Raw genomic sequence first — 12,760 nt, forward strand, 5'->3', positions numbered from 1 at the left:
CTGCCCCTTACTCCCAACCACAGTGCAGACTGGCATGGGTACGAGGCCATGCCACAGCCTGAGGTGTGTATTTACCCACATCCGACAGGCATGGTAGCTTATTCACCCTCCACTTGCCTGCAGACATGTGGTTCTGGAGTTTAGATGTGAACAATAGGGGGGTTATATGGCACAACCATGTGCATGGACACATGTAGACATAGCTAGAAAGGCCTACTGATAAAACTCAATGACTGTGTTAAGAGCATGCCTGGTAAGCAAGTGTGGGACCAGAAATCAATGAGCCAAAATTGGTGCATTGGAAATTAGGCCTAACTGGTAGACAAAATAATGAGGAGATGGGCTGTTCCGACCATCAGTCCATTTTGAGGTCCCTAAAGAATGCGAAAAATGAGATGTCAGCTTCCATCATGGCTGCTACTTCCACCATCTACTTCCCGCCCAGACTGAGCCAGAGAGGGAACCAGATGACATTGCCCCACCTCCACCAGCTCCAGCTGAATCACGAATGCCACCAAAGCAGTTCACACCAAAGATTTCACACCAAGTATCTAAACAAGAGAAGTGCCAAACAGAGGATAGATATAAAGAAATTTGGTCACCCTTTTTAATCATACTCAAAGTAGGAGGGTTCCCCACTCAGCAAGCCAGAGTCTTTAGCCCAGGTTCTTTTAATATTAATTTGATCCCGAATAAGTAATAAGTAATGTACAATGTAGTATGCTAATGTTTTATTGCAACTTTGCCTTAACAGAAAGTTTCTAAATGGTTTTAAAAACAAATTTATTTCCTGAAGTTTTTTAAATCTCTAGTCAGATAACAGCACATGTCAGCATCCATTCTGACCTAATGTTATAGAATTTTTTTTTTTTTTTTTTTTTTTTTTGGACAAAAGTTCTGAAATGCCATGTCTATCTCCTCTCTGGTTTGGTTAACATGCTGTCAGAGTAGCTATATTTACTTAAGAGTTTTATTGTTAAAGTACTGCTCTGTATTTCAGAAGGTGTTGCATTCTCTAAAACTTCATTTTGCCTATTTATAAGTGAAAGCTTGGATTCTGTGAAAATTGTCCTAATATTTTCTATATTGTATTTTAACCATAATCTGCAAAGTCATTGCATCCTGTTGTACATAATTTCTGTTCTCCCCAGCTTTGATGCATGCCTTGGTGTTCGGAAATGTGACTGCTATAATTCAGAGGATGTACTCCAGATGGTCCCTTTATCACACAAGAACCAAGGATCTAAAGGACTTTATACGGGTCCATCACCTGCCACAGCAGTTAAAGCAGAGGATGCTTGAATATTTCCAAACCACCTGGTCTGTCAATAATGGAATAGATTCCAATGAGGTAATAATCAAAGTGGGGCTTCCATTGGCTTCTTAGATTTGTTCTAATTAGTTTTTTTGGTTAAGATGGTTTTATTCTGAAATTTTATGTGAAGTCACACACCAGAAAGAATGTGCATAAGGAATAAAGCTGAGTTTGTTATCCCAGAGGGGATATGTAGGTTGTTGAACCATCTGTTTGGAAATATCAGACTCCCTGAAACTACAAATTCAAATTTCAGTAGGCCACCTAAGCCCACCATAATTTGGAAGCACTGAAGTACCATTCAGCAGGGGTCTTTTTGATGATGCCCTGAAACAGAGGAGTTTCTGTCCTGCACCAAATGTTAAATATCCATGGCACTTTTCCTAAGAGTAGGGATTTCTTCCCTGTCCTTGACCAAAATTACTACTTCCTCCATCCTTACCCTCTCTTCACTGTTTGCAACCTTTTGTACACAGGTGGCTGGATTTCATGGATGTTGTCTGTACAGAGGTTGTGAAACATGATTGGATCCTTTAGGCTGAAAGGCACTGTCTGAATCTAAAATATACTTATTACTTCTTACATATTTTTTAATGTTAACTAATTACTGAAGAAGAGTAACATGAGTGTGAAAGTTGGAGAGAGAATTCTGGTGGTTTCTTTATATATGACTCAACTAAATCGTTTATGATTTTACTCCATAGGATATAATGACTTTCCTTGGCCCAATGCTTGTTTGAACAAACCATTCCTGTTGAACATTTAATTGTCATTATAACACGTGTCCTTCTAAAATAGCTCCCATAGCTCCAAAATAGCCTCAATCGCTCCAAAACCAATATAGAAATAAACGTGAGATTTTGGTTTCAGAACATTCCTTTTGAAGTTTTCTTTTCTGGTGCACACAGAAAACACAAGGGGGTGGGATTTTCACCAGTGCTAAATGACTTAGGCACAAACTGGGAGATTTTCAGAGGAACGAATGCCAGTTACTTCTTCCTATTGACTTTCAAAAAGTTACTTAAGCACTTTTTCTGTCTCTCTCTCCCCCCCCCCCCGCCCACAAAAAAAATTCTTGTAGTGCCTTGGTGGAAGAAAGAGAATGTTTTATCAGTTTTTATGCCACCCCTATATGAAAAAAGCATCTATGAGCAGAAACATGTACTTATTAATTTTCCTCTGCTGCACTAGATCTGCTGAGAAACTGACATAAGTGACATCAGAACCAGGCTCAAAACTACAATGGGAGCTTGCCTGAATTGGGACTGAGGAAAAACTAGGAAGAAGTATCCATCCTTTGCCTTCACCAGGGTTTTGCGCTGGACATGCACTTCATTCCACCTCAACACCATTCCCTTTTCCCCCTAACATCCAATGTAACATCATAGAGGGAACTCTGCAAGGGGGAACCTTATGGAGGTTTTATCCCCCATAACCACTACCATGGATTTTACCAAAGAAGTGGGCAATATAGGCCTGAATAAGGATTGGTTAAGGATCTCAGGAACTGGACCACAGGAACACTGTTTGCAGTTAGGGTTCCTTGGGCGGGGTGGGGTGGGTGTGATATTCACGGTAAAACTCCATGATTAAACACACAGTTTAAATGGAAATACATTGATAGACCTTTCCCTTCCTTTGCAGCTATGATTTGCAGCTTCCTATTTAAAATGCCTGTCTCCCATTCACATGATACATGATATGAACATTTTAAGAGGACTCTATTGCAACTGAACAAAATTATCATCACTTGTTTCTGCCCATGCCATATAGGCCTGGCATGAATTATTTGTTGTTTTATTTCTAGTTGGAGTCATTGTGCCAGGCATTGTTGCCACAAAGAACATACAAATAATACAAAATAGCCTATTCTCTTCTATCAAAAAGCTGCAAGAATTGTGTGTGGGTTTTGTGCACAAGGTAAACTTGTAGTACAAATGTATTTTTAATTACCAAAAAACCCCTTAATATATTATAAAGTATCCCTGAAATCAGTGGGTGCTTATCTGTGTAAGGACTCAGTAAGAACTAACAAAGGACTGCAAGATTTGGCCCTCTATAATGTGTATTTTACTTTAAATATAAATGCGTAAGAGAAAACCTAAGTGTAAAGGCATTGTGTACATTGCTAGTAACTCAGATCATTTATGCAAAAAAGTCAAATAAATTATTTTACACTTAACATCAATGTCGTTTTCCCTTTTTGGACAGCTTTTAAAAGACTTTCCAGATGAGCTGCGCTCAGACATCACCATGCACTTGAACAAGGAGATTCTGCAGCTGTCCCTTTTTGAGTGTGCCAGCCGTGGTTGCCTCAGGTCTCTGTCTCTGCATATCAAAACCTCCTTTTGTGCTCCTGGGGAGTACCTCCTGCGGCAGGGAGATGCCTTGCAGGCTATCTATTTTGTGTGCTCAGGTTCCATGGAAGTACTGAAAGATAGCATGGTGCTGGCAATTCTTGGTAGGTTAATGTTTAACATCTTCGAAGAAAATGAATAGTCCTCTAATGCAGACAATACTGTAAAGTTAAATGTTAACAAAGATAAACAAACATGTCCAGAGAACACTTAGACCATTGCTAACTGATAGATGAGTGTGTCCTAGCAATATTGATAAGAGATGTGCCAAAACCAGGTCCCTAGATCTACTATACATGCAACACAAATATCCCTAAGGTTTTTGTTCTGAGTTAGATTCAAGGGTCCTATTTTTAGTTCAGAAGAGGCCCAAATCACATGAGTGATGATCTTACAATAATTCATCGTTCGAGGCAAAAATCTCAAGAAAACAGCTCTCAAGATGTTGGCACCATTAAATCTAATCCCAACCCACAGGCATAATTCAGCTTTAAACCCAAACCTAAAGTCATGGCCTAACCCTAACCCAAATCAATGTAACACTGGGGTACCCTGACCCATCCCTAGTAAAGCTATGGAGTTAAAAACAGTCTTGATTTTTAAGCTTATCTTTTATCAGCTTTCAAGGAAGCTAATAGCTAGAGCAGAGAGTGGAAATAGGTTCTATTCTAGGATCAGCCACTGGTTTGCTATATGTCCATGGACAAGTCACCTGTTAACCGCCCCATGTTTCAAGCAATTGCAGTAACGGGGCCCAATCCAATGCCCATTAAAGTCAATGAAAAGACTCCCATTGACTCGTGTGGATTTTGGATCAGACCCATCAGACTTATCTAGTTCAGTATTTGTAAAGCACTTTGATATCTCCAGATGAAAGGTGCTGTAAGTGTAAAGTATTATTTAATGTGAGTTGTTAAGCCCCTTTTGTAATTTTAGAATATATTCTTACATTTCTAAGTGTCACAGCCTTGAATAGTCATACAATACAGAGACAAAACAAATATTTACTTTCTGCTTTACTTGCTGTTTTTGTAGGACCATGTTAGACTTTTGACATTACTGATCTCTATCTTTATAATTGAATTTCCTTTATTTTATTATTAATATACATTTAGGGGTTAGGTATTTTCAAGAAAATAACTATAATACATTTCTTTATTTTATAACCCTTTAATTCCATTAAATTGACAATCCAAGCCACTCCAGACCATTACTCATTTGTAATTAGGAAGTTTAAAAATGGCTAGCATTTATTGGATCAACTAAACCAATGCTATAAAATAGGGTGTAGAGAAATGATAAGCTTAAATATAACAAAAGGTCAAGAGTTGCCCAGAGTGGAATTAAGGTATCATTAATGCTTTCATTTTTAGGAATTTCTGAAAACATTAATCAAAACATTTCACAATAGAGACAACAACAAAGGCTTAGAGGATTTCTCCATGAAATTAATGAAATCATAATTAGAAAACAGAGTTATAACAGTGTGGATGAAAGTTTCATCACAGTGAATGGGAACTTCCTCAATTAAGTCTGATTAACACTAATAGCAGATGTATACATCAAACCTATATTGCCCTAATGAGAATATACTCTGTTGATGTGAAGTAATCCAGGAGACAAATTAATCATTAAAACAGTGGATTATTGTCTGGTCTAATTTATAAATTATGGCCTATAATTTTATAATTTATACTCTACTTGTAATTCCAATAGAGTGGTTTTCAAGTTTGATACATTTTCATTAGCAATACAATACAGTTAATACAACATTAGATAATTTAATACAATATAGCTATTTATTTTGGTTCCTCTTGATATTATCAGTTTATAATCATGAATAAGGGGTCTTTAAGTAAAGAAATATATTTTAATGCTGAAATGACATGCTATTTAAATATAAGTATTAGATTTATGTTTTAAAAGGTTAGCCAGAAATGTTTGGGGAGAAAAAATCATTCCATCAACCAAATGAATTTGTGAATAAGGCTGCAATGACAGAGAGATATTATCAAACAGATGTCTCCACGTAAATCCACACAAGCAATTCTGTTCTCCAATCAGAAAAGAGAAGAGCTGCTTAGACTGACTTATATGATGACATCTGTTTAAATGGCAAATGTTGGTGTACCCCGCACTTGCTCATTTTATTTTTTTGATAGTTGTGTCTTCTGCATTCTGTCTACAATGTTTGCTCTTGAAAAGGAATATACAGTAATCTTGTAAGATAAATTGTATTTTTTCCCAGCTGGTATTATTGTATTTAAAAGTCCTAAAGTATGAGATCTAGTCCAGATGGTTTATAGATTCATCATACTAAAATGTTCACACACCTGAGGAATTTCCTCAGTATATTTGAAAGCAGTTTTGGTAAATTCCGAATAGCTTTTTAACTAGTGCCCTTGTTTATATAGCTGACACTGGAACACCTTGCCTGCCCTCTCAGGAATATAACCAGGAAAATCTAGTCTAAAAAGCTGGTGATATCAGTCACAAAGTCAACATATCATTTTGCTTAGTTTTATATTGCTTTTGATTGAGTTGCCATTAGAACATAATGCAGTGAAATCATAGCAAAATATTTGTATTGGTGTGGTGTTGTATCTATTATGTTTACCATTCTGATCATAAACACAATTGGTCCTGATTACCATTTACACTAAGGGCACTTTACTCCATTCTTAAAATACATTTAGGGCCCTTTTATGCTGTCAGAGCTGTGTAACATAATCTTATGTAAATATGGATCAGTCCCTACTGGGTTTACTGTAGGCACTTGTGAAAACAGAACGTTGTAACATCTGGATCTTTACAGTGAAGAGGCAGTAGCAATAGAAAGCAAAACTGATCTTCTTTAAGCAACTTCTAGTGGGTTGTTGTTGTTTTTTAACTCTTAAGTTAAGCGTTCCAGTGCAATATCCATTTGGAATTACCAACTGAATGGAATTTCAGCTTTGAAATACTGTCTTTTACTTATATGTACAAATATTTCTGAACATTTCACCATAAAATTTCCATGCTCTCAGGATCAGTTGTGCCCTTTAATACATGTGCGACTCAAAGGCAGTTGTGCCTATATCTGAAGGTATAACGGCTTGAGAATCAATTTTGGTTTTTTTTATTGACGGGAATTTTGTTCAACTGGATCCCCTGTTTTGCAACAATACACTGGTAAGGTATACAATGACACATAGCCACCATACATTGCAAATCATTCACCATGCAGATTTTAAGTAAAAAAAATATATATATTTAAAAGAGCCCTTCCTTAGAGCCATCTTTTTGATTATAAATACTTTTGTCAGTTTTCCTCCTTTCTGACAGAGGGTCTGTGAATGAACCTCTACTTTTGCAGACACAAAATTGCACCTGTCACTAATTGCTGGTGAAAACACTTATATTTGTATAGCTAATTACTATATTGCTCCCTTCAAGAAGGTAGTTACACATCTGGAGATTAGCATTTGTACCTTCCACCAATTGTAGGTGCAGAAGTAATATTGCACCTGCAAAAATCGAGAAAGCTTTTAAATATCAGATCATGGATGTCTTTAAAATGTTAGGAATGAAATTGTGCAGTAGCAGCAGCAGACTTTAAATTTTAGCAGTTAACATTAAATGGACCTTTAAGTTTCAAAGGAGAGTCAAGTATTTATTCTTTTGAAATAACTTTCCTATTTTCCTTTAGGTAAAGGAGATTTAATTGGAGCAAACCTCTCAATTAAGGACCAAGTTATTAAAACAAACGCAGATGTTAAAGCTCTAACCTACTGTGACCTCCAATGCATTATCCTCAAAGGACTCTTTGAAGTGCTCGATCTTTACCCGGAGTATGCTCACAAATTTGTGGAAGACATTCAGCATGATCTCACATACAATCTGCGAGAAGGCCATGAAAGTGATGTAAGTACGTTAAGCTATCTGCAGTGTCCATTAGCTTTAGGGATGATTCTTGTACTTAGGTGGTTTAGATTATCGCAGTAAAATAAGGCTTTATTGTTCATTTTAAAATGACTACTCATTATGCTTGACATGATAATTCAGTCGTTAACCACATGAATTATTGATTGGGTAATCCCAACATGACCTCTTTTTCTCACTTGTCTATGTGAAAACATTATTTATGAATGATTCCTTTTGAGTGGATTTTGTCCTCCTGTGCTTATATTTAACAACTATTTGCTATCATATAAAATATGTATCCAAAGATGTACTAGAGTTACAGCTCCTGAAAATCCTGAAATGCCAGGTTAATGAATATTAACTTCATAGCTCACTGAATTCTCCATTTCACATTCAAAATTTTCAATGCTACCTGGGCTTGAAATGAGCTCTTATATGAACAACTGTTTTTCAAAGCAGTACAGATAAATATATTTTGCTGTTTAATCCAGGACTTCACAGGTATGTGACTGTGCAGAAAATCAGTATGTTGTACAACCTGTGCTTGCAAGGAAGAAGCCCTGAATAGGATATTGCTAAGGACCACAAAATGGATTGACCAAAACACTTCATAGTTTGCCACACAATTTCAGTTATACTAACAGTTTAATAATTAAAACATTTGGAGACAACTCTCCTTTTGTGATTCAACATATAAATGTATAAAATCTCCTAGGTAAGGGGAAGTGTTTATCTGAGTCTAAGTAACCACAAGACCAAGTATACTAGTTAGAAAATAGTGATGGACAACGTTCAAGAGGTTCAAAGGTTTGGTTCACATAAGCTTTGATAAGTTTAGGTGTTTATCTGAATTTCTCTGATTTTGTGAAGCTTCACAGTGACTCCATGGAATGAAGCCTTGGATCATCTAAAGCACGTGATCTGGATCTTAGTCCAAACGTTTCCATAGCTATCTGCATGAACTATACTCTGTGGGGAAACAGACTCATCCACCCAATCCCATAGCAGCTCTCAGGCATGTGGACTGTGGCCAGCTACTGCATAGTACAGGGGAAAAAGGGGATGTGGCCTACTGCTCAACTATTTCATGGGGCCAGGAACCAATGGATGCACAGTGCATGGACCCAAACAGCATCATGTCGTCATCCTGCCCATATCCACTGCCGCATGTTCCTGCACAGAAAGTCACTGTGGAGCTCAGTTCTGCAGCATGTTAGCCTGTGCACGGCATAGCCTGCATTAAGACAGTTTTATGCCCTAAAGCAAGGGAATTTGGACCAGGGTGTGTCTCTGTCAATGCTGACTGTCAATGTTGTATTTTGGCTATATTTAAACTTAATATCTCGGCATGCCCTAGATCTTGTGTCCTAGAATACATTGTGCTCTCCCATCCCTGCAGCAGCTGGGAAGCCCCAGAACTCATTGGGACTAAGATAGCAACTTAGCCAGCATATATGGCCAAACCTTTGTTGCAAACGGTAGAAGAATGTTAGCTAAATGAAGCCAACAGGCCTCTCGGGGGTTGGGGAGGAGTTTGAGATACCATCTCAATCTAGAAAAGGGAATTGGTTCACTTCAAGATTGTGGCTGAAATTTGGGCTTTCCTCTTCTGTCTTGTATAGGTTCACACATCCCTATGTAAAAAATGTTTCACAGTTTTCATTATACTGGCAAGTTTGTAAATTATCATACATATTGTATCCATATAAACCTATTAAAACCCTATAAAATTAGGCACAATCCCTTTCTCTTTTGAGGTGATAGGGTGGTAGACAGGATCTTCTCCCCATCCCCGTCCCCACCTGGCCCCCACTGAAGGCCAGCACACTCTCTCACCCCCTTCTGGGTGATGTTTCCCTCAGTATACTCAGAGGGAGTGTCCAAGAGCAGTGCTTATAGGAATGATATCATAGCCTCAACCAATTGGTGTTTTCTATGCTACAATGTCATTGCAAGAGTAATGCTTTTGATGATGGGATTCAAAGCATTGTAGGATGTATCAAGAAGGGTTTTTTTCTGTCTTCCTGAATAAATAGTCTTTTCCAAGCAGGTTTAAAATTTAATGATACCTCTAGAACTTTATGGGAAACTTTAGTTTTGTAGGATTTTCTCCTCCTTAGTTTAGAGGATCATTTATTTATTTGAACCAGTCACTTTTTTTTGTTACCTTATTCTTTTCTCTTTCTCTCTCTCTCTCTTCCCCTACGTTTTACATGATGGAAAATTTGGTACTCAGGAAAACTGAGTGTGAATTTGAGGCTCATGAAAGTGGATCAATAGCAGTAAGAGCCAGGCATACTGCAGGCAAGAGTAGCCTGACTTTTCCCATGATGACTTGCCAGTGTATCTCAGTCCTGACAGACAACATATGCACCATTCATGAAGCACACCTGGAGAAAACTCCACCAATTCTCTCAGATGACTGAACTTACTTTTACTTATAACTAGACTTGTGTGATTTTTTTTTTTAGCATAGTACATTTGCCATAAATGTATTTTTCAGGGCACCAAAACTATTTGGGAATTTGTGTTAAATTTGGCAAAGACTTTCAACTGGGAAAAAATCAGGATGGGTTTTTTTTCCCCCAACATTTTCAGAATAAACCGTTTTGACACATCCTTTCAAAATGACATTTTGCAAATGAAATGTCAATTTGAAACAATATTTGTTTAGAAAATGTCCATTCGAAACAACTTTTGAAATGTTTCATTCACTCGAACAAAAAATTTCTTTTTTGCCATTTTGACAAGTAAAAACCAAAACAAATTCAGTTCTGGTCTGCAAGGAACCATTTTTTTTTTTCTGGTTTGGCCACTGAAAAATCTATTTGTTATTCAGTTCAGGATCCTGACACAAGGAAGAAAGGAGAGCAGCAGAATATGGACCCTGGACTTCAGAAAAGCAGACTTTGACTCCCTCAGGGAACAAATAGGCAGGATCCCCTGGGAGAATAACATGAGGGGGAAAGGAGTCCAGGAAAGCTGGCTGTATTTTAAAGAATCCTTATTGAGGTTGCAGGAAAAAAACATCCCGATGTGTAGAAAGAATAGTAAATATGGCAGGCGACAAGCTTGGCTTAACAGTGAAATCCTTGCTGAACTTAAACCCAAAAAAGAAGCTTACAAGAAGTGCAAGACTGGACAAATGACCAGGGAGGAGTATAAAAATATTGCACGGGCATGCAGGAGTGAAATCAGGAAGGCCAAATCACACTTAGAGTTGCAGCTAGCAAGAGATGTTAAGAGTAACAAGAAGGGTTTCTTCAGGTATGTTAGCAACAAGAAGAAAGTCAAGGAAAGTGTGCGCCCCTTATTGAATGAGGGAGGCAACCTAGTGACGGGATGTGGAAAAAGCTAATGTACTCAATGCTTTTTTTGCCTCTGTCTTCACGAACAAGGTCAGCTCCCAGACTGCTGCACTGGGCAGCACAGCATGGGGAGGAGGTGACCAGGCCTCTGTGGAGAAAGAAGTGGTTCGGGACTATTTAGAAAAACTGGACGAGCACGAGTCCATGGGGCCGGATGTGCTGCATCCGAGGGTGCTAAAGGAGTTGGCGGATGTGATTGCAGAGCCATTGGCCATCATCTTTGAAAACTCATGGCGATCGGGGGAGGTCCCGGATGACTGGAAAAAGGCTAATGTAATGCCTATCTTTAAAAAAGGGAAGAAGGAGGATCCGGGGAACTACAGGCCAGTCAGCCTCACCTCAGTCCCTGGAAAAGTCATGGAGCAGGTCCTCAAAGAATCAATTCTTAAGCACTTAGAGGAGAGGAAAGTGATCAGGAACAGTCAGCATGGCTTCACCAAGGGCAAGTCATGCCTGACTAACCTAATTGCCTTCTGTGAGGAGATAACTGGGTCTGTGGATGAGTGGAAAGCAATGGATGTGTTATTCCTTGACTTTAGCAAAGCTTTTGATACGGTCTCCCACAGTATTCTTGCCACCAAGTTAAAGAAGTATGGGCTGCATGAATGGACTGTAAGGTGGATAGAAAGCTGGCTAGATTGTCGGGCTCAATGGGTAGTGATCAACGGCTCCATGTCTAGTTGGCAGCCGGTTTCAAGCGGAGTGCCCCAAGGGTCGGTCCTGGAGTCGGTTTTGTTCAATAACTTCATTAATGATCTGGAGGATGGCATGGACTGGACTCTCAGCAAGTTTGCAGGTGACACTAAATTGGGAGGAGTGGTAGATACGCTGGAGGGTAGGGATAGGATACAGAGGGACCTAGACAAATTAGAGGATTGGACCAAAAGAAACCTGATGAGGTTCAACAAGGACAAGTGCAGAGTCCTGCACTTAGGACGGAAGAATCCCATTCACTGTTACAGACTAGGGACCGAATGGTTAGGCAGCAGTTCTGCAGAAAAGGACCTAGGGGTTACAGTGGACGAGAAGCTGGATATGAGTCGACAATGTGCCCTTGTTGCCTAGAAGGCTAACGGCATATTGGGTTGTATAAGTAGGGGCATTGCCAGCAGATCGAGAGACGTGATCATTCCCCTCTATTCGACATTGGTGAGGCCTCATCTGGAGTACTGTGTCCAGTTTTGGGCCCCACACTACAAGAAGGATGTGGAAAAATTGGAAAGAGTCCAGCAGAGGGCAACAAAAATGATTAGAAGGCTGGAAAATATGACTTATGAGGAGAGGCTGAGGGAACTGGGATTGTTTAGTCTGCAGAAGAGAAGAATGGAGGGGGATTTGATAGCTGCTTTCAACTACCTGAAAGGGGGTTCCAAAGAGGATGGATCTAGACTGTTCTCAGTGATACCTGACAGAACAAGGAGTAATGTTCTCAAGTTGCAGTGCGGGAGGTTTAGGTTGGATATTAGAAAAAACTTTTTCATTAGGAGGGTGGTGAAGCACTGGAATGGGTTATCTAGGGAGGTGGTGGAATCTCCTTCCTTAGAGGTTTATAAGGTCAGGCTTGACAAAGCCCTGGCTGGGATGATTTAGTTGGGAATTGGTCCTGCTTTGAGCAGGGGGTTGGACTAGGTGACCTCCCGTGGTCCCATCCAATCCTGATATTCTATGATTCTATGCTTCTATGAAAACCTGCCCTATTAAATTTGGTTAAAAATGACTTTAGGCAAGATTTCCAAAAGGGACTGGTGATTTTGGGTGCCTTGGTTTTTATCTGAGACACTTTAAGTAGGTCTAATTTTCAGAGGATGGGTGATTGG

The 12,760-nt window shown here is 39.0% G+C and overlaps 1 protein-coding gene across 1 annotated transcript in view; it reads left to right on the top strand.

Annotated features, from left to right (window-relative positions):
• Positions 1–12,760, top strand: part of KCNH8 (potassium voltage-gated channel subfamily H member 8) — a 343,253-nt gene that overhangs the window by 284,034 nt on the left and 46,459 nt on the right. Inside the window, exons 9-11 of the mRNA XM_034760755.1 lie at positions 1,152–1,351; positions 3,527–3,776; positions 7,361–7,575. Coding sequence (XP_034616646.1) covers positions 1,152–1,351; positions 3,527–3,776; positions 7,361–7,575 — 665 coding nt within the window. The remainder of the gene's footprint in view (positions 1–1,151; positions 1,352–3,526; positions 3,777–7,360; positions 7,576–12,760) is intronic.

This window comes from Trachemys scripta, chromosome 2 (assembly GCF_013100865.1).
Source record: "Trachemys scripta elegans isolate TJP31775 chromosome 2, CAS_Tse_1.0, whole genome shotgun sequence".
Classification (NCBI taxonomy): domain Eukaryota; kingdom Metazoa; phylum Chordata; order Testudines; family Emydidae; genus Trachemys; species Trachemys scripta.